Here is a 21,002-nt window from a genome sequence, read left to right as displayed (position 1 = left end):
CCTTCGTTGGACGATTTTGAAACCAACCGCCCTCTAAGAACGGTTGGTTTCAAAATCGTCCAATGACGGACGTTCGTTGGACCAATTTGGACAACGTCCAAATAACCGTTCAACGAACGTCCATCGTTGGACCCGTGTTGAACGATTTTGAAACAAATTTTTGGACGTCTCAGTGGGCGTTCTTAGAGGGTTATTATACGAATCGGTTTAATATTTATACCGGTTATACAAGTGCGTACATGTCACATTCATTATTAATTTGACAGTCATTGGCTATATTTTCGTCTGTGCGAAGAGACAAAACATTTTTTGCATTCGTTTTGTTTTATTGATTCATAATTAGTAATTTGGAACTGATGTGTGTAAATTGAATAACATTAAAGGCGATGATATAAATTAATAGGAACCTATTTTCAAAGTCTCGTTAGTGACTGAGCAGTTCAGATTGTCATGATCAAGCTTTTCGTGAAGTCGAAACAACATTTTCAACGTATATGTTTTCCATAGCATAAAGCAGAAAAGGAAAAACTTGATGAAATCATCGTCTCTATCGTGGGCTCGACTGTTGACTCTCGTTATCGTCAACATAGAATGTCGCAAAGTCCACCCAGTTACATGGATGGTGTTCCGGTGAAGATTTCGGAGCATTTTAAGCCTCCTCCGAAAATAACACTTCCGCAAACTGTGATCAATAGATTAGCACAGCTAGAGAGTCGAACGGGTACTGCTTCAAAATGTTATTCTAGTTATGACTTCGTATTAGAGGACACAGTTCTTAAGCGGATTGCAGAGTGGCGAGCCGCAAAGGAAAAAGCATGCTACGAGAGAGACGAAAGAATAAGATTAAAGGATCAGGAACGAATGCGACTGGTCGAACAAGAGCAGAAGCGTAAGTTGAATCAGATTTCCTATCCCAATACAGATGAACTTTCAAGTGCTAGTGATGATAACGAGGATGAAGCATCGGAGGAAAACGACGAATCCCCTCCTTCGGGATCTTCAGAGGAACAAGTTCTGTCAAATACGATACCCGTTGAAATTAGTCGTGGCATTGGCCAGTATAGTCACGTAAATCAGTTCGATACAATTTTGATTCCAACGGTGACGAATTTCGGCGCTACTGAAAAAGTTGTCAACGCTGGGACGCAACTGAATTTTAACATTCCAAAAAGTAACAATCTGGTAAACAACAACAATAATAATAATACCGTATACAACAAAATCAATTACTCAGATTTTGAAAATGATACATCAAGTCCGTTTGATAACATGGAACTGAAAACTATGAATGATTTAGACATTTTAGCTCAAGTTTTAAACTTGAATGTTTCCAATTCTTGTTCAGGAGCGAAACCTGAAGATCCGGGTGATCCGAAATCTTTTTCCGTGGACCGTAAAGAAGCAACTACCGAACCTGCTGTTCTAGAACAGGAAACTTCTACAGTAGATCAACAACAATTTCACTATGTCCAGCAATCGCAATATGAGCAACCGAGTTACCCGATGCAGCCTCAGCATCAGACGACCTCCTCCAATGATTATTACAGTTCATTTAATAGTTACCAATATAGCTACGGACAGTATGCTCCGACTTCAACTACATCAACAGCTTGTTATGCACCAAGCGATAACAGGTTGCTCAGTCAATACAATACGGCCACGAGTACTTCCTATCCGTCACAGTTCCAGCCGTACAACCAAGGTACTAGTTCTAGCGCTACGTACAATTATTTTCCGTATACAAGCTCTGCCGCAAACTCGACGTCGCAATCTACGTACGGACCATCATATCTCTACAATAGTGCCTACGGTCAGCAAACTCAGCCGCTGTCCAGTTTAGGCTATAATTACTCAACGCATCCGACAACTACGGCGGCCACGTCGTCAACACTTTACGGTACTGCAGGTGAAATTACTAGCGACTTGGCAACGGCTCCAAATGGAGCGATTCGCTCCAAATCCAAAAGTGTACCGGATATAGTGCGACAGCTGGATGAAGAGGTGCAGGATTCTGCTCAGCGGAGAACCAGAAATAATAGCCAATCCAATGCCGAACATGATTCAAATAGAGGTAAGTACCAGCTTGGATACAATTATAAAGAAGCGACGGATAGAGCGAGTAAGAAAAAAAATCAATTGTGTGATTGACTTCCACCGTCAATTGTGTTTCTGATTCGTACGGATATTCCAATATTACTGTACATATCATATATGAGTTCCGGTTGTATTCTATTTCGACGGTAACTACATCGCTTTTATATTATTATTGAGTAGATGATATATTGATTCGAATGGTAGTTGATATGTCTGTTGAATTCACCCAAGCTAGTTTGTAGCTTTTTTAACGATAGTTTCGTTTTTTTAGGTCGAGAGCAACTATCTTCCAATAAATCACCGGCGGCTACTCCAACAGTCCAGGATTTTACAATCTATAATCAACTATCGCTGACTGATCAAAACCTAGTCAAACGCATCAGTTCTATGGGATTCCCGCTGGAGCGAGTAGCAGCGGTGCTCAAGCGAATAGGCAGCGACGACAAACAGGTAAGCAGTATTCCGTTCTAATTTGAGTTGTCAACTAACATTTTTACCATGTCTGCTTATGCACCTAGATCGTGGAACATTTAATACCGCTAGGAGAATTGCTGGATCTTGGCTTTGAAGAGGTGAAAATATCAGAAGCGTTACTCAAATTTAGCAACAACAAACATAAAGCGTTGGATTACTTGATATCGTAGTATCTGTTCGCAGTACTGCTCCTTCAGGCTGAGAGACATGTCATCGGGCTATATGCGCATGAGGGTATCATTTTTGTATTTGTCGAATTCGTTAATTAAATCAATTATAGTAGCTATTTTCAAACAGAAGAATTTGTTATAAACTTTAAGCTTCGCTTCTTTGATACAATAGACGCAAATAAAATTAGTAGCACTCGCAAGCATAATTGTGACCGCTGAATACCAGACCCACATGACGTGATCGTGGGGAAGAAGCTTCGATAACGATCGAGTGTACTATATATAAGAAATATAGAAATGCATGCTTGGTTCCATTGAGGAAGTACTATTTTTGTATATTATAATTTATTTTCAGTTTATGATTAATGAAATAGTCTATGGAAATAAAGTGAACAATATAATTATCTATTCATTCAAACGTACAGAAAGGATCCTTTTCTTTCCGATTATGGATTCGTTTTTAGGTTGTGCTTGTTATATCATTCAGTCTAAAGCCGTGAAGTTTTTTATTGCATCCATGAGTTGTCTACTGTTAACTTGTCCCATGGGTTCTCGTGTCGTCAGCTTTCTCAGGGTATGACAATTTTTTGGGTTTTTTGCCTTTCTCAATAGAAAGGTATTGCAATTGCTCTGAAAACCGACTTTTTAACGGAGGGCCGAGTGGCATATACCATTCGATTCAGTTCGTCGAGTTCGGCAAATGTCTCTGTGTGTGTGTGTGTATGTATGTGTGTGTATGTGCGTCTGTGTGTGTACGCGAACACAATCTCACTCACTTTTCTCAGAGATGGATGAACCGATTTTTACAAACTTAGTCCCAAATGAAAGGTGCAACGTTCCCATAGGCTGCTATTGAATTTCTAATGGATCCGACTTCCGGTTCCGGAATTACAGGGTGATGAGTACGATCACGCAGAAAATGTCGATTTTAAGAAATTCTGCAATGAATGTATAATGGTGAAAATTTTTCCAAAATGTGACCACAACTGCTTCGATTTGTAGTACTAGGTCATTAACAGCCATTCAAAGTCTCTTTGGTCACATTGGCCACCATCATCGGTTCCGGAAGCCCCGGCGGAAGTATCCAAATTCAGACTAACAGTCACATCGGTTTCTCGGAGGTGGCTAGACCGAATCATCCAAACTTAGTCTCAAATGAAAGATGTTGCGTCCCCGTAAATGGCTATTAAATTTTATCCCCAACCGACTTCCGGTTCCGGAGTTACAGGTTGTGGCGTGCGATCACATAGCAAATTGTGATTCAAACCGATATCCCGATGGAAGCAAAAAAGGTAAACATTTCGCTAAAATGTCTCTCAAATAACTTAACTTTGCAGTTCTAGGTCACCGACGGCCAAACAAACTTTCGTTGACTACATTGACCACCATAGACGGTTCCGGAAGTGCCCGGGAAAAGCGGCCATCTTTCATAACTAGCAAACTCATATCAGTTTCTCGGAAATGGTTGAGCCGATTTTCACAAACTTAGTCCCAAATGATAGCTATATTATCCCCACTGATGTCTGTAAAATTTCGCACGGACCGTTTGTATGGTTCCGGAAATATAGACTGAACGGTCCGGTCACACATGAAATTCCCATATAAGCCGGAACTCAAAATTTTTTTCAAAGGGGGGACCCCATGAAATTTCAGAAATCGAATTCGTATTTTTGATGCCAAACATCTTTAAAATGCATGAAACGTCGAGATTTTATGTTATCTCGAAAATTTTTTTTTATAAAAATCGACTTTTTGGGACTTTGCCGATTTCGCACCTTTTGCCTTTCTCAATAGAAAGGTATTGCAATTGCTCTGAAAACCGACTTTTTAACGGAGGCCCGGAGGGCCGAGTGACATATACCATTCGATTCAGTTCGTCGAGTTCGGCAAATGTCTGTGTGTGTGTATGTATGTGTGTATGTATGTATGTGTGTGTGTATGTGACCAAAAATGTCACTCATTTTTCTCAGAGATGGCTGAACCGATTTTGACAAACTTAGTCTCAAATGAAAGGTGCAACGTTCCCATAGGCTGCTATTGAATTTCTAATGGATCCGACTTCCGGTTCCGGAATTACAGGGTGATAAGTACGAACACGCAGAAAATGTCGATTTTAATAAATTCTGCAATGAATGTATAAAGGTGAAAATTTTTCCAAAATATGACCACAACTGCTTCGATTTGTAGTATTAGGTCACTAACATCCATTCAAAGTTTATTTGGCCACATTGGCCACCATCCTCGGTTCCGGAAGCCCCGGCGGAAGTATCTAAATTCAGAATAACAGTCACATCGGTTTCTCGGAGATGGCTAGACCGATTCGACTAAACTTGGCCTCAAATGAAAGGTATTGCGTCCCCGTAAATAGCTATCTAATTTCATCCCGATCCGACTTCCGGTTCCGGAGTTACAGGTTGTGGCGTGCGATCACATAGCAAATTGTGATTCAAACCGATACTCCGATGAAAGCAAAAAAGGTAAAAATTTCGCTAAAATGTCTCTCAAACAACTTAAATTTGCTGTTCTAGGTCACCGACGGCCAACCAAACTTTCGTTGACTACATTGACCACCATAGACGGTTCCGGAAGTGCCCGGGAAAAGCGGCCATCTTTCAAAATTTTCGAACTCACATCAGTTTCCCGGAAATGGTTGGGCCGATTTTCACAAACTTAGTCCCAAATGATAGCTATATTATCCCCACAGATGTCTGTAAAATTTCGCACGGACCGCTTGTATGGTTCCGGAAATATAGACTGAACGGTCCGGTCACACATGAAATTCCCATATAAGCCGGAACTCAAAATTTTTTTCAAAGGGGGGACCCCATGAAATTTCAGAAATCGAATTCGTATTTTTGATGCCAAACATCTTTAAAATGCATGAAACGTCGAGATTTTATGTTATCTCGAAAAAAAATTTTTTTTATAAAAATCGACTTTTTGGGACTGCCGATTTTGCACCTTTTTTCAGTTCAATATTACCGAGGCTGTTTTTTCTTGTTCAAAATTTTAGAACTCGAATAATGATTTATTTTCCTGTATATAGTTGTCATGTGATGTATAATAATAAAATGTAATATATGCATTTAAAAGCTTTTAATGAATATAAACAACGCACACATTCTCGTGATTCATGATTGAGAAAGGCACAATTGCACCGCTAGGTGGATTAAAATAGGTTTTTTGTTACGTTTCTTCTTCCGTTTACAGAATGTTCTACCCATATATGTAACGGCTTAAGGGAGGCGTCCGAGGGATACGAAACTCTGTGATTTGTGGATGAAATGAACTTATAATTTAAAATTCTGATTGGATTGATAAAGATTGGCATTCGTTAGTTCGGAATGGATTCGAATTGCCAACATTACTTAATAAGGATTTGAAATGGCCGAGGATGGTTTGCATTGTCATGAAAAAAATTGAATTGCTCGAAATTCACATTTTGACAGTTTCAGTGCTTGTTTTAATCAAAACAAAACATTGCCCGCGGCATACACGGAAACGAAAAACTACCTAAAATTGAGTTCCTTTGACTCAATCTCGTGGTATCGTGGGGGAACTTAAAATTAGGTAAACCGTGTTGAAGGTAGTTTCCAATTAACCACGGCAAAAATTACAACTCATTGATAGGTTTTTTATACTCAAATTTAAGTTGAATTTACCTAATTTTGAGTTCACCCCAAACAACTCAAAAGTACCTTCCTCCACGGAAGACCTCGACTGAGTCGAATCTCTCTTTTTGTTTTTGACAACACTAATAAGTGCGAAAGCGACGCACAACTCAAAAGTAAGTTAAAAGAACTTATTGTGCAGATTGTTTTATTTAACCGCGTACACAGAAAACTTGCATTACCTAGCAGTAGGTAATCTTAAATCTGTGCATCCTACTTCCTCCAACGAAAAACGAAAGAGAGGGAGTCCAAATTTACCCAAAAATAAGGAGATATTCCCCAAAGCCGACTAAACTTCATCCCATTAATTTTGAGTAAAAAAATCATTCCCTCTCCCTTGTTTTCCGGCAGTGAAATAAGGACAGCAAATTAAAATTACCTACTGGTAGGTAATGGATTTTAAGTGTGTAGCTGCAGGAACAAATCAAAACAGAAACATGAATTATGTTGCCAGAATTATAGAAAGATTGGAAAAGTTGGAAAATGAGCATGCAGAGTTGCCAGTTACATCAAACTGGTCGGAATTCTAGTAAAATTGGATTGTAATTGGATGAATGTTGGAATTTTTTCGACTTTTTTTAGCAGTAGTCGGTTTTATACACTGATGAAAATGTAAAAGTTAAGCCTATTGATTTTACACATAGATTTTTGCAATTAGCAGTGGCATATAGACATTATATGCTGGCACATAACCCTAATGTGTGTATTTACAAGAAATATTAATTTTACATTCATATTTCATAACTACACTCAAAAAAGTAAACGTTATGCTTATTGATTTTACACAGAGATTTTTGCAATTAACGGAGGCATATAGACACTATTTGCTGGCACATAAACCTAATGTGTGTATTTACAAGAAATATTAATCTTACATTCACATTTCATAAATATTAGGCACATAAAACCTCATTCTATTACAATATGCACATATTACTTATGTGTGTGCATACATAGTTTATACAGTTGACACATAGAAGGTATGTGTGCGCGTGATAACAATAGTATTTCTTCTTCATATGAATTTTAAGCGGTTTGATGCAAATAGAATTAACGTTTGGATTTTTTTCAGTGTATGTATGTCATACATAGTTTATGCAGTTGACACATAGGTATGAACCAGTACACGCTGCGTTACATAGCGGTACTTTCCGAGCCACTGCTCGACCGGAATGACATTTGGTGCGCTCTTTGTTTACTTGGCTGATCAGCTGTTCACAGGTTTTCTAAAGAACAGCTGATCAGCCAACTAAACAAAGAGCGCATCAAATGTCATTCCGGTTGAGCTGGGGCTCGGACCGTAACGCTTGTAACACAGCGTATTTTGATTGATTTATACGCGTGATAAAGCCTAAGGGTGCTTACAGAGTGGCGACGAGAAGCTGAGCTGGAGCTGGAACTGACATTAGGATGCGAGATGCGAGAAACCTGCCTGCAGCAAAGTAAAGGGATGATGTCAGAGTGAAAGCGGGCAGTCGGCGCAGATACGCTCGGCTTTCACTCTGACATCACCCATTTGGTTTGCAGCAAGCTGGTTTCTCGCATCTCGCATTCTAATGTCAGTTCCAGCGCCAGCTCAGCTTCTCGCTGCCACTCTGTAAGCACCCTAAGGGTGACACATACTGTCTTTTCTGCTGTCAGTGGTCACACATGCCAATGAAAAATATTTAAAACAGTATTCTACTCGTATTTCAAATTGTAGAAAATTTAAAACAGAATAGTCGAGCTGTTCTAAATCTGATCTAAAAAAGTACTCGAAAAATAGAACTGCATCTCAGCATTGCGATCGATCTGTTTTAGTCGGTGATGTAAAATAGAACAACCCATATAGAATACATCAGCATTGCGAACAGCCATAGCATTTCTTCTTCATTACCAAACTGAACTGCAAGCAAAAAATACCTTCAGGTAGGTACAGTGAAAGAATTATTGTATTTACAATTAGGTTACTTCATATAAATATATTTCAATAAATGGAACCAATTGAATTATATGCTGTTCAAAATTAATTGAAAACATCTGTATTAAACTGGCAATAATTACTAGTAATACACATACATTGTGTGTACGGTTTCATGTAGTTGCTATCACAGAGAACAGACATCCATGATCGAACAAAAATATTTAAAAAACGTGTGTAAACATGTGAATTAATATACACTCAAAAAAAGTAAACGTTATGCCTATTGATTTTACACATAGATTTTTGCAATTAACGGAGGCATATAGACACTATTTGCTGGCACATAAACCTAATGTGTGTATTTACAAGAAATATTAATCTTACATTCACCTTTCATAACTATTGGGCACATAAAACCCCATTCTATAACAATATGCACATATAACTTATGTGTGTTCATACATAGTTTATACAGTTGACACATAGAAGATATGTGTGCGCGAGATAACAATAGCATTTCTTCTTCATATGAATTTTAAGCGGTTTGAAGCAAATAGAATTAACGTTTGGATTTTTTTCAGTGTACGATAAACACTAGCGCCACACCAACCTATCCCAACTATCCGTCAAATCCATTCCGGAGCCGGTTAGAAATCCTGAATGGATTCAGTATGGAATCTTGCTCAAAGAAAACAACCGATTCCGACTCTATCGGTTGATGCATTTGAGCTGAAATTTATGCTGGAAGTCCGAACCAGTTCCGGACTAGTTTGTCTGGGTAGAATAATACCCAGAATAACCGCTGTCAATTCTGTCGAGCTCAACCACAAAAAACATGACGACAGCAGCGCACCTGGTTTGGATATCCCAACTACCTTCGAAACCGTTAGAGATTTTACACAAGTTGAATGCTGAAGATAGACGTCTGTTCTCGGTGTTGCTATGTTTGGCTTCATATAAATATTACGTTTGAGTTCATGTAGTTGTTACGTTTGGCTTAATGTTATTTTTACGTGAAATTCATTTGAAAATTATATGAAAATCACATAACGTTTACGTGATGCATCAGATATTGAAGCTGATTCAAATATACCGGACCACCCGATAGAATTTACGTGAAAAGTGCGGTGGATGAGATTTCTAGAGAAAATTTTCAATAGGACGTAAGTAACATTGAGAGCCTCTCTTTGTATACTTTCTCTTTTGTTTAATACGACGTCATTACAACACTTTGCACCAATTTTCCAGTACATATCGAAAGCCGACGGTTTTTACTAGAATATTATGCAACGAGTAGAGTAGTAAATGTTGAAATGGCCGAGTAATGAACAGAAGAGAAAGACCCCAAAGAGAATCTCTCATTGTTACTTACGTCCTATTCTAAATTTTCTCTAGATTTATATAAGTTTTCATGTAGTAGCTACGTGATTTATTTTTCGAGTGTATGGCAACACTGGATTCAGCGTCTTTAATTAGATGTGAATAGTACCAAAGAGAATAGGGAAAGAGACGAATAGTGTGAAGCCAAAAATACCTTATTGAGCAGACCAATCGTGCAATGTAAATAAACATTACTCATGCCTGAGTTGGAGGAGATAAGTATTGTACTTCTATCAAAAAAGAAATTTGAATTTTCATCAGAATTTAGTTCAATCGTGATTGTAAGGTGCATTCTAGAGTATATGTATGAGTAAAAATAAGCTTTAGAATTATTTCATCTCTTTGTTTCGAAATGCACATCGTTTGATAAACAAATCCATCGATCGACATACGGTTTGTTTTCAAAATATAATAGGAGTCATTTAAAGTGCTGCCTATAGAAGCGGTTGCCAAAATTCTAGTGTTGAAATCATCATAAAGGGCGTGTTGCCGTTTTGACTGATTTTCACTCTTCGTCTCTTTACCTATTCTCTTTGAATAGTACCTTTTGAAAAATTACACACCATTTGTTTACGAACAATTTGACAAGTCATTCGGAAAAAGAAAATTTATTTAATATCAGTCAGTCTTGATTACAGTAGTCAGATTAATTGCAAAAAATCTAACTAAAACCTCTCAAGGTCTAAAGTAAGCGGTGATACAAATTTCACAACTTATATGTTCGCAAAATACACGCATTTAGTGTAGACAAGTTTTCACCATGCCATACGTTTATCTGGGAGTACACTTGCCGTTTCAAAGGTATAGAAAAATAAAGGTTGAAAATTTTGACTTAGACTATAAAGCAGAGCAGCTACGTGTAGAGGCTGGCAATGCAATCAAGGATATTCCATCTGAGGATTTTGGTGCGTATACTTGGCTATAGTATTTTCATGCGTTTTTGAAGTAGAAACATAACTGCTTTTTACAGATTTTATTTATTGCGGCGATATACTGAAAGACGATGATGTTCTAAGAGACAAAGGAATAGAAAGTGGATCCGTGATTCATCTCATAGAAAAGAAAAAAGAGCTTCCTACGGCAACAGATGTGCCTAACTTTACTGAAGCGGATGTGCAAGAGGTGCTCGGTATCTGGAGAACGGTGGATTCGTCGAATTTTCAAAAAGTGCGCCATCCGGAGTTTATGAGAAACGTACTTGATGCTAACCCCTCTGTTCGAAAAGACTTGTGGGCGTTGTCTATTTTGAAAGATCCTATTTTACTATCATCCATGCAGCAGCCAGAAACAATTCGAAGGGTTGCTGAAAAGCATTATATCTTAATTAAAGCATCCCGTTCAATTGTTCAGCTTCTCAACTCAAAAATGATATCGAAATCAGCAACATTTTCCCCTACAATTGAGAGTGCACTGGACGATGCCTTATCAGACTCTTCGTCCAGCGATGATAATACATCACCAACCACTTCCACTGGTGTTCGCTCAGCGAGACGAATTACAGCAGACCAACTTGCATCTGCTTTGGCTTTCGCTGGTACGTCGTCTTACAATTCACTTTTAAGCATCTCCCAAAGAGATGCTGACAGTCGGGAAAGTACAGATCAAGTTAGTCAGCCGTCCACGTCCGGTAGTGGCTCCGCATCAAATCGCATAACGCCATCGATGTTCATGAACGCCTTATCGGAGGTAATTCAATCGCAACGACGATCCAATGACCCCGAACCTATGGACACATCTCCATCTAGTGCAGCACCAGCACCTCCAGCTACTGTTCCGGATAATGACATTGGCTCGCAAACACAGTCACAGCATTCAACATTAGAGGCTAGCCTCAGTAAGTATCGCTCCGAGCTAGAACAAATGAGAGAAATGGGATTGACCGATACGGAAACGAATATTCAGGCATTAATAGTGTGCAACGGGAACGTAGAAACAGCAGTAAATCTGGTGTTCAACGGAATGACGAATTGAAATGTGCAAATTTTTCCCAGTGCGACCGTTACTAAAGCAACTGATTTGTAAGTTTGAATTCAATAATAAATTCATATACGAAACTGGCTTAGCATGGTTTACATATTTTTGTATACGTCGTGTGTCGTTTTCTTCGTATTAAAATTCAGTCCTCAGTGATTCAACTGAGAAAGCTTGGAAAAGCCGCACCCTTAGAAAACGAAAAAGGCAGCTGGTCGTATATTGAGACGTTCTCAGTTTAACCTTAAAGAAAACTGCCACTGCTTATATGAATCTGGACAAAGCAATAAAAAGTCACAATGTGATGTCATTACAAGCCACTATGATGTCGCGATGCAATTATTGATCGAAATGTTTTTGCCTATCTCAATTTTTTTACTACATTTTGCGCAGATAATCCGAAACCCGCATTCTGTGCAGCGCTACCGCGATCATCACCCAGCTGGCACTGTTGAACGTGTTTTTCACGTCGATCGTTACCACAGCGCAGTAGCGATTACCCCTTCAACGCTTTCTCCGCGCTCGCGATGACTGTGAGGATGGCGTCCACCGGAATGCGAACTGCCTTTACGATAGTTCGTTCTCACTTTCTGCGTAGTTCGTCAGCTTGTTGAGGATGATCCTTTCCAGAAATTTACCAACCCACCGGAGGATCCAGGTGGAGGGTCTTGGGGGTCCCGACAACCCCCCCTTTGATTTTTTGCTTTTTGAAGAATTTTAAATTAGTTTCGACTTTATATTAGTTTTAAACTCGAAATCATTAAAAACAAAATTTGACCAACAAAACTGATACTCTTTAAGTAAGGTTATTACATATTACAAATTGTACAATGTACATTTTAAAATCGAAATTTCAGACCCTTCCCGAAATTTATTTCTGGATCCGCCCCTGTATCAACCATACGATGCTGGATCTCCTCGTGGCTTTGGCAGCAACACCAGCTGCTGGATCCTCCATCCACTTGGAAGTAGCCTTCGTCCAGGCATTTCTGTAGAACAGGTCCGGAAACGCCAGGATCGCGGTCTTCAGTGTCACGTTGGGGATACCGTCCGAACCAGCAGCTTTCTTCGCTCTCAGCCCTTTTGCCACCATAAAGAACTCATCGTTGGGGACTCGATGGTCACAAGCATTTCCCCCGTCTGCATCAACGTACAGTGTAGGCGGCCATACGGTTGGGTCGGACTTCGGGAAAAGACCTTCCACGATAATTTTCAGTTTTTAAACGCACATTTCGATTGGCATCGTTGGATCCTTGATCTTAGCCATCACGAAACGGTTGGCGTTGCCCTACTTCTCGGCACAGATCCTTGTAGCAGGGGGCACCTACTAAGCACTATCTCGCTTTAAAAGCCGGAAAATCACCTTACACTGTTCTCTGACTGCCTAAGATCTTGCTCTCTGAACGCGTTTTCTGGCTTTCAGGCAGACAGCACAGAGGATGCTAAGCATTTCGTTCTACCAGTACGCCGAACCCGGCAGTTCCTCGGCTCCATTTTTCTCGGTATTGATACGTCGCACGCTCTCGCTAATGTTTCCGACAACTCATCGGCATTCGAAATAGGATTTGAGCTGTCAGCACGAAAGTGCTTCTACAAAAGGGTCCTTATCGAAGTCCTTTATTTTCCACTGGAGCTCGGCAGTTCTCACTCTCCGCGTCACAATACAATCCCGCCGACCAATGGCGTAGTGGATCGCCTGATGGTGGCTGTATGTGTACTGCTCATTAACTCGCCAATTCATGTTATCCTTCAGCGACGCGCTGCAGAATGTTACGTCCCGGATTCCCGGTCGTCTTTACGGAATGTGCTAGCGGAACCTTCCTTGCACAGCCTTGCGTCCAGCTTCGCCAGTGCTTCCAATAGGCTGTACCCAAATAACCACATGCATTATACTGAAGCATTATATTTACATCGATAATGCTTCATTTGCTCTAAAACTACATTCTTGAAGCAAGGCTACTATAATGCAAAATCAAAGATGTTTCAAGACATTGCATCTTATAAGCAATATATCAGGCATAATACAAATCTTTACAGCAACGGTTTAGTGTTTGATAGCATTGCATTTACAAATGCTTTGGCGCTCTTATGCGCTGCACCAAAATAGCATATAAAGCTTGAACTAAAAGCTATGAAACATTAAAATAATTTGACGGTTATGAAGGAAATGTTCTATTTAAAAAAATCATCCTGGAACAAAATGGAGCGTAGTGTTCAAATTTCGGCGAAAGGTGCAAAAATATCGGAGCACTATCCGAACCGAACCATTACATTTTTACCACATCAACCTGTATCGCCTGCAATTTTTGGCCTATTTTATGTCCATTAAGCAACAACAAACAACAACACGAGTATCCATCCAATATCCAACTCAGATGAAACATACCGTAGAGAATCCGGACTATGTAGGGTGATGAGCCTATTTGCGCCATGTTTCTATTATCACCCTACCCATTTGAAGCCGTTGGTTAGAGCAGTGTCTGCCATCTTTGCTCAACGCATTGAGTCAAGTGGTAGCGCAACAATAGGGGCACTCGATTCACGAGAATTTTACTGTTTTCAACGCATTTGTGTTATTATATTGGTTCTTAACAACGAAGCAAAGCGGTTGTTGTCAATTTTTACGCATTCTATTGATTGTAAGGCAAGAAATGATCGAATTAGTGAGGCACCTTGCTTCACACTTAATTTGAATTACTGGGTACAGTAAAATTTTGCTGGGGTTTTGAACAGCAAACCGTTCGGTAATCAATTCAGTAAAACAATTCGGTTACCGAACTCTCCGCAATCCGTTCTATCCAAACGTCAAAAAATACTGGCCAGCAGTTTTCTCTGAAAATGGCGACTTGACAGATGATTTACTGTACCTGTTTTGTAAATTTTTGACGAGGTTCGGTAATGTTGGTACAATTTTGCCGAACAATCAGTTAGTATATTACTGGATAACGTTAATGTACCGAACAGAACAGAAGTGCTGATAAATTCAGTTAAAAATATTGCGGGTTTCAGCAAATTATTCTCAAAATTACTGAAAATCGTTAAAAAATGAAAACTTTGCTGCAATTTTTTAAACAATTTGCTGACAGCTCAGAAAAAATTTCACTTTACTGTGCAAGTCGTCAAAAGAAATTACTGAACAACTTTTGGCTGGCTTAGTGTGTAGTAGGTGAAAATAGGCTCATCACCCTATGTAAATAGAAATGACGATCTACGAGCCTTTTTAAAAAATTGCTGTATAGTACACAACACCTGCGAATAGACGAAGAATCCTTCATTGAAGAGATTGAATCCTTCATTGAAGAGGGTTAAAGTAGATAAGAATGTTTCACTATTTCATCTGCACAATGTATTGCAACACACGATTGTGTATCAGATATAAGTACAGATAATATACAAAACTTTAGCAGACACTGTACTCTCGTTAACAGGTGTAAATACTGACCATGTCTCGGAATCAGCACGACAAACACGGTTCTGAAACTGATCTTTGCTTCGTTTGTTGATGTTTATATTTCGCGACCACACGAAAAATACCAATCCTTTCAAAAATGACAAATGTTTGCACTTTTCCTTACATAAATTACCGTCGCCTTTTCGTTGCATTAACAAAGGCTATATAATGTTAAGTGTTATTTATATTTTGCAAATATCATTCCTTCGGCAAGTATCCTCCACAGATAAGAGTGCTGGCGGCCTACCTCATATGAAGCTGATGTCAGATGACCATGGTTCGGATCCAGCAAAAAAAAAAAAAAATTAAAGAAATCTATGGGATGTGAAATTTTTTCGTTATGGTAATGATCTTTCTGTACCTCGACGATTAAGAAACTCTTGGAAAACACTATTTTCCCATTTTCATTTTGACATCATATCAGCTATATGTTGTGTTATAAAACATCGATCTGTCAAAATGAATCAAGCATTATTGCAGCATCTAGCATGCTTTTAGCAGACAAAAGCTTTATAAGAACATTACCAATGTTAAATTGATGCTTTCCTTGACAGCTTTTACATCAGCCGCTTAACCGCCCTTTTCCACTTTATAAAAGCATTGGTGTTGCATTTACAGCAATGAAGCATTGTATCGCATTCCACGGACGACTTATTTAAGACTTTTAACTTTGCGTCATTTGAAGCGTCGTGGTTACTTGGGTTAACCGTGGGTAACCTCCCCAAGTCGATTTTTTTAAATAGAACATTTCCTTCATAACTGTCAAATTATTTTAATGTTTCATAGCTTTTAGTTCAAGCATTATATGCTATTTTGGTGCAGCGCATAAGAGCGTCAAAGCATTTGTAAATGCAATGCTATCAAACACTAAACCGTTGCTGTAAAGATTTGTATTATGCCTGATATATTGCTTATAAGATGCAATGTCTTGAAACATCTTTGATTTTGCATTATGGTAGCCTTGCTTCAAAAATGTAGTTTTAGAGCAAATGAACATTATCGATGTAAATATAATGCTTCAGTATAATGCATGTGGTTATTTGGGGATCTTGCGTTAGTCAACCTGCTTAGAATATCGAGATGTTTGGAAGAATTACTGCAAAATTCTTGTTCTACAACTTTCTATCTCTCTCCGTTGAAAAGCTAGTGATGGCGCCATCTATGTGGTCACAGGTGGAACTACAATTTTCTAACCAAAACATAACTCATATTATGTATTAAAGGGCGAACACGAAATTATTGCGACACCGAAAATGTCATGCCAATTTTCTTATAATGTTTAAAATCAAACCGAAATTTTAGGGTAGTTTTATACGTATATTTACTTCAAAAATCAAAAGAAAAGTTAATCGATGGAGCCTTGAGTGTAAAATTGAACGCATTTTCGCTTGATGCCCTCCATCAAAGTCTTTACAGGGTCATCCGGTACCAGTTTCTTAGTTTTTTTTCCCATTTTCGTAACATGTCCTTCTCGTCTTTGACTGTCTTCTTGCTCTTCCGAAGTTCTCGCTTCATCATTGCCCAGTATTGCTCCACCGGGCGCAGCTCTGGACAGTTTGGCGGATTCATGTCCTTTATAACAAAATGGACAGAATTGGCCTCATACCACTCCAGGACACTTTTAGAATAGTGGCATGATGCCAAATCTGACCAAAATAGCGGAGCTTCGTCGTGCTGCTGCAAGAACGGCAAAAGGCGCTTCTCGAGGCACTCAGATTTGTAGATCTCGCCATTTACTGTGCCCTTTGTCACGAAAGGCTCACTCCTCAGTCCGCAAGAGTAGATGGCCTGCCAAATGAGATATTTGGAGGCGAACTTCGACATTTTCTTCTTCTTAAATTTGTCGTCCACATAGAACTTGCTCTTGCCGGTGAAAAACTCCAACCCCGGAATTTGCTTAAAATCGGCTTTTATATACGTTTCGTCGTCCATCACACAGCAGTCATATTTTGTCAGCATCTTCTCGTAGAGCTTCCGTGCCCGAGTTTTAGCCGTCGATTGTTGCCGCTCATCGCGGTTTGGGAAGTTCTGTACCTTGTATGTATGTAGTCCAGCTCTCTTCTTTGCATTCTGGACGTAGCTCTGCGACATGCCGATCTATTTAGCCAAATCACGGCTTGAGACGTTAGGATTTGCTTTAATCATCCGCTTCACCTTTCCCTCCGTCTTTTTGTTCTCCTGTCCCCGTTTTCTTCCAGCTCCTTTGCCGTGGTCCAACGTCAACCGCTCCTGGAACCGCTTCAACACTCTGGAGACGGTTGAATGGTGAATGTTCAACATTTTTCCCAACTGCGGTGCGACAGGTCAGAAAATTCCAGGTGTTTGGAAAGAATTTGTTTCTCGACTCGCGTTGGTTCACCTCCATTTTCGTTGAATCGAAAAACACGACTTCGAGTTTGACAGCATGTAAACAATACACATCAATGAGAAAGTGTGCAAAATTTGGTTGATTTTTACCCAATGGTAAAAAAGTTATGCCCTGTTGAATGTGTCGCAATAATTTCGTGTTCGCCCTTTACAATTCTTTCGAACATGCTATTCAGCTAAATCTTACCATTATTCCACAAAAATGTATAGTTCGTTAGACCCTGATACTGATAAACTACCATGTACTAATAACTTTTTTATCAAAGCCGGATTGACTAGCAGTCTTCGACAAAGTTGTAAACAATTAAATTATCTTTCCTATTTTCACTTATAGTGATAATACGATGCATACAGTGCCACCTAGCGGTGAAAATGCGAGCTAGCAGAGGCGACGCATCGGTACGTTCAACCTGTTCATTGAACAGGTTTCCAAAATCGGACGACCCGAAACCCATTATGAGTTACTATTAAGAACAGTAGCACGATAACTATTTTAAATGAAAGTAATAATCTCCGAACCTCGAAGTTTGACAATTTGATCCGAACGATGAACCAACTCGACGTCTCAAGCGAGTAGAATTCAGAAATTTTCTGCTTTCCCATGACCGGTTCAACCAAAAACTTGCACGCATCTTTTACTCTCACCACATGCTCTGGATGGAACCAGCTTGATGAGCGATGGCTGGAATAACAGGGTGAGTGTCAAGGACGACTGCTTTTTCTATTCCCTTTTGCACCGGTTCAAATCAAATATTGAACCAGCGTGCATTGCTGGGCGTTGGAGCTATGTGCAAAACGAGAGCGCTTTATAGAGTTCTATGCAAATGATTTCACTTACACTACTTGGAAGTTTGTTTTCTTCCAGCATATGTAAACCTGTCCGTCAATTTAAACGTTTGAAATCGCTTGCCTAAAGTATTTATAATGGTTTTTAAATGCTCTGTGTCACTGTGAAACTTATTCTGGAGACTTCAATACCGGTTGGGTTCGATCCACCATGCAAATAGTCTGACCGAAAAACTTTTTTTCGATTTGTTTTCCTCCAGCTATCAGAAATTATGACAGGTGGAAGAAAACAAATCGTTGAACACACTAATACAGTTACAGATTGTCTAGTACTCTATACTTTTCAAACACATTGCGCCATACGTTCATACGCTTGTTCTCTTGGGTAGCCTAACAAAATGTTTCTCCCCTTGGGAGGGGCATACTTGTAAGCGCGTATGTATTTGGTTGGTTCAACGATAATAATGAACCATCTACTTTTGCTTGAAAGAAACTTTTTGTTGTTTGCATTTACATGCTGAAAATATGTCTACTCAAAGTGTAAAATAGACAAACTCAAATCAGGAGATGTTCTAAACATGAGTGCTAGATATTGAATGCAGTTTTCCTATGATATTTTGCGAGGAAAAAAAGTTCTCTGGATTTAATTAATTGCATTTGGAAAATTCCAATTGCTATCCCATTTGAAAGATGTAATATATTTTTTGCTCTTGTTCTACGGTAAATTAAGCATCATATGATCAAAAACGTCTCATGGAATTGAATTAGTGACGTTTCTGATCAGTTGCTTATTTCGTGACATTTAGAGGGCCCTCGTGATATATTGAACAGGTTAACGGTGGAACCACGCGTCGCCTCTGCGAGCTAGTGGGTTTTCTCCATATAAATTGTCGAAGAATCCCATACAAACTTCAGGCACGTTGGTCCGGTAGCTAGACTTGTCCGATTTGCTTCAAAATTAGAGAACGTACTCCTGTTGGGACTAGGAATCGACTCAGGAGTGGGCCGATAGGGGTCTTTATTTTCTTGTCACTCTAAGCTACATACGAATATGCCGTTGATCCTGGCGATCACGAAGCCTTCGTGTGTGTTATCCATCACCTCTTGGGCAGGGAAACCGGCCATCACTTGGATTGCCGCCATTCCTGCACTATCCACCAACCAGTTACTGTTATCGGGAGGAACACGGTGCAGAGTCGTATATCTGCAATAATTGCAACATCGTACTTCGTTTCTGTTGTTGACTGCCACAACAGTTGCTATGCAATGTCACAATGATTGAGATTACGCTGGGTTACCTCCATCATCGTTGCCCTGCCTTCGTCTTTTTGAACTCTGGGCATAAGAAGCCTCCCGTCATGTGGTCTATTTCGCCCTCACTTGTGCAGAGAAAGCACTTCATTTGCTTTGTGCAGTCTCTAGCAATGTGTCTTTTCTCCCCACATTTTCTGCACAGATCAGATCTGTCGGGGACTCTACAGTTTCTTACCTGATGGCCGAAACCGAGGCACCTGAAACACATCTCCATTTGTTTAGTGGCTCTAGGGATCACTCGTAACGAGCACACGGACCATCCGATTTTGATCTTATCGGTCGACATAAGCTTGTTGGCTGCGGTTGACGACAAGCGTACAATGAGTGCATCTCGATATGTTTGGTTGGATTTTAGGATGTACAGTACACAAAGTACACAAGAACACAAGAATTAAAAGGAAAACATGTTTTCTTTTCATATTTTAATTTTTAGACACAAAGTTTCTTTTCTGAAAGCCTTTCATATGCTTACCTTACTTCTTTCGTAGTCACTGCCGCAGACGAATCATCTTAGAACCCTAAGCACCTTTATCTGGAGAACGACGGCCTCGGAAACTCATAATAAATTTGTTCGTGGATCTTCCAATACAAATTCAGACGTAATAACTGCATACGTTTATCCGCCCAACTTTAATTATTACCTGCATTCTGGTAATTGAAAATAATTAAATAAGGTCATCATCAAATAAAACATCTACGAGTGCTGTTGATATGATATCTTTTCTTTTTATTGTAAGATTTAAAATATTGTGTAACTAAAATTTGCCATGATACATCTTACATTATGTACAACAAAAAAGAATTAAAAAGATTGGATTGAGTGTCCATTGCACATGCATAAATACAATAAAATTTCACATTTTTCGCGTTTCGTTTTACTGATTTGATTTTCCGATGACGTCAAGAACGTAAAAGAATTCTTGATTACATGTAACGCATGCATTGTCATTTATCGACATTTAAAAGGTAGAATATGTAGTAGCACATTGACAACATTTCTTTCTCTCTACAAATAAGCAAAGATTTTTCCTGATATTTACAATTCGTGATCTATGTATGTTCTGTTTCTCGAATGTACGATGGAGTATGCTAATTTTAATTTCGTGTGTTTGTTCTGTCTATGACCGAATTACCTACAAGACGAATGTTGTTAAGATTCTTCGACTACTAGATATGACCGTGCGTCACATCTTCTGGCGATGGTAAACGTTTCCCCGGCGCTTACATTCCTGACTCGGCGATGCCCTCGTCATCTGTTTTGAACGAAATCCAGAAATTACGTTAGATTGTGAGTTATTCAATTTGGAGACAAACATAAGTGCATTGTCTACTTGATGTTAGTAGCTAAATGCTACCCCAGATAGAAAATTTGAAATAGCCAATTAGAGGGATAACTTATACCACAGATAGCATGACTATGT

The 21,002-nt window shown here is 39.3% G+C and overlaps 3 protein-coding genes across 8 annotated transcripts in view; 2 read left to right on the top strand and 1 right to left on the bottom strand.

Annotated features, from left to right (window-relative positions):
- Nucleotides 1–271: 271 nt before the first annotated feature.
- LOC131683796 (rho GTPase-activating protein gacU) lies at nucleotides 272–3,156 on the top strand. The gene is made up of 3 exons (XM_058966113.1): nucleotides 272–2,071; nucleotides 2,366–2,544; nucleotides 2,613–3,156. The coding sequence occupies exons 1-3, from the start codon at nucleotides 592–594 to the stop codon at nucleotides 2,736–2,738; spliced, it is 1,785 nt and encodes a 594-aa protein (XP_058822096.1). The 5' UTR covers nucleotides 272–591; the 3' UTR covers nucleotides 2,739–3,156.
- Nucleotides 3,157–10,256: 7,100 nt separating this feature from the next.
- LOC131683795 (ubiquitin-like protein 7) lies at nucleotides 10,257–11,750 on the top strand. Its single transcript, XM_058966112.1, has 2 exons — nucleotides 10,257–10,597; nucleotides 10,663–11,750. Exons 1-2 carry the CDS (start codon nucleotides 10,453–10,455, stop codon nucleotides 11,661–11,663), a joined length of 1,146 nt encoding a protein of 381 aa, XP_058822095.1. The 5' UTR covers nucleotides 10,257–10,452; the 3' UTR covers nucleotides 11,664–11,750.
- An 8,532-nt stretch (nucleotides 11,751–20,282) lies between these two features.
- Nucleotides 20,283–21,002, bottom strand: part of LOC131683794 (tyrosine-protein phosphatase 10D) — a 109,558-nt gene continuing 108,838 nt past the window's right edge. For all 6 annotated transcript variants that reach the window (XM_058966105.1, XM_058966109.1, XM_058966110.1 and 3 more), the window contains one exon: nucleotides 20,283–20,834. Coding sequence is in view for 3 of the 6 variants with exons in the window: in XM_058966109.1 (XP_058822092.1) it covers nucleotides 20,803–20,834 (32 nt within the window). In the remaining 3 variants the exon portion in view is untranslated. The remainder of the gene's footprint in view (nucleotides 20,835–21,002) is intronic.

The sequence above is a fragment of the Topomyia yanbarensis genome, chromosome 2 (assembly GCF_030247195.1).
Source record: "Topomyia yanbarensis strain Yona2022 chromosome 2, ASM3024719v1, whole genome shotgun sequence".
In the NCBI taxonomy this organism is placed as follows: Eukaryota; Metazoa; Arthropoda; class Insecta; order Diptera; family Culicidae; genus Topomyia; species Topomyia yanbarensis.
Note: the sequence above shows the minus strand (reverse complement) of the source record. Positions and strands in the feature narration are given on the sequence as shown.

Coding starts and splice junctions, on each gene's coding strand:
- LOC131683795 (XM_058966112.1), top strand. CDS start 10,453: ATGCCATACGTTTATCTGGGAGTACACTTGCCGTTTCAAAGGTATAGA. Junction 10,598..10,662: donor TATTCCATCTGAGGATTTTG/GTGCGTATACTT, acceptor TGCTTTTTACAG/ATTTTATTTATTGCGGCGAT.
- LOC131683796 (XM_058966113.1), top strand. CDS start 592: ATGTCGCAAAGTCCACCCAGTTACATGGATGGTGTTCCGGTGAAGATT. Junction 2,072..2,365: donor CGAACATGATTCAAATAGAG/GTAAGTACCAGC, acceptor TCGTTTTTTTAG/GTCGAGAGCAACTATCTTCC. Junction 2,545..2,612: donor TAGGCAGCGACGACAAACAG/GTAAGCAGTATT, acceptor TTATGCACCTAG/ATCGTGGAACATTTAATACC.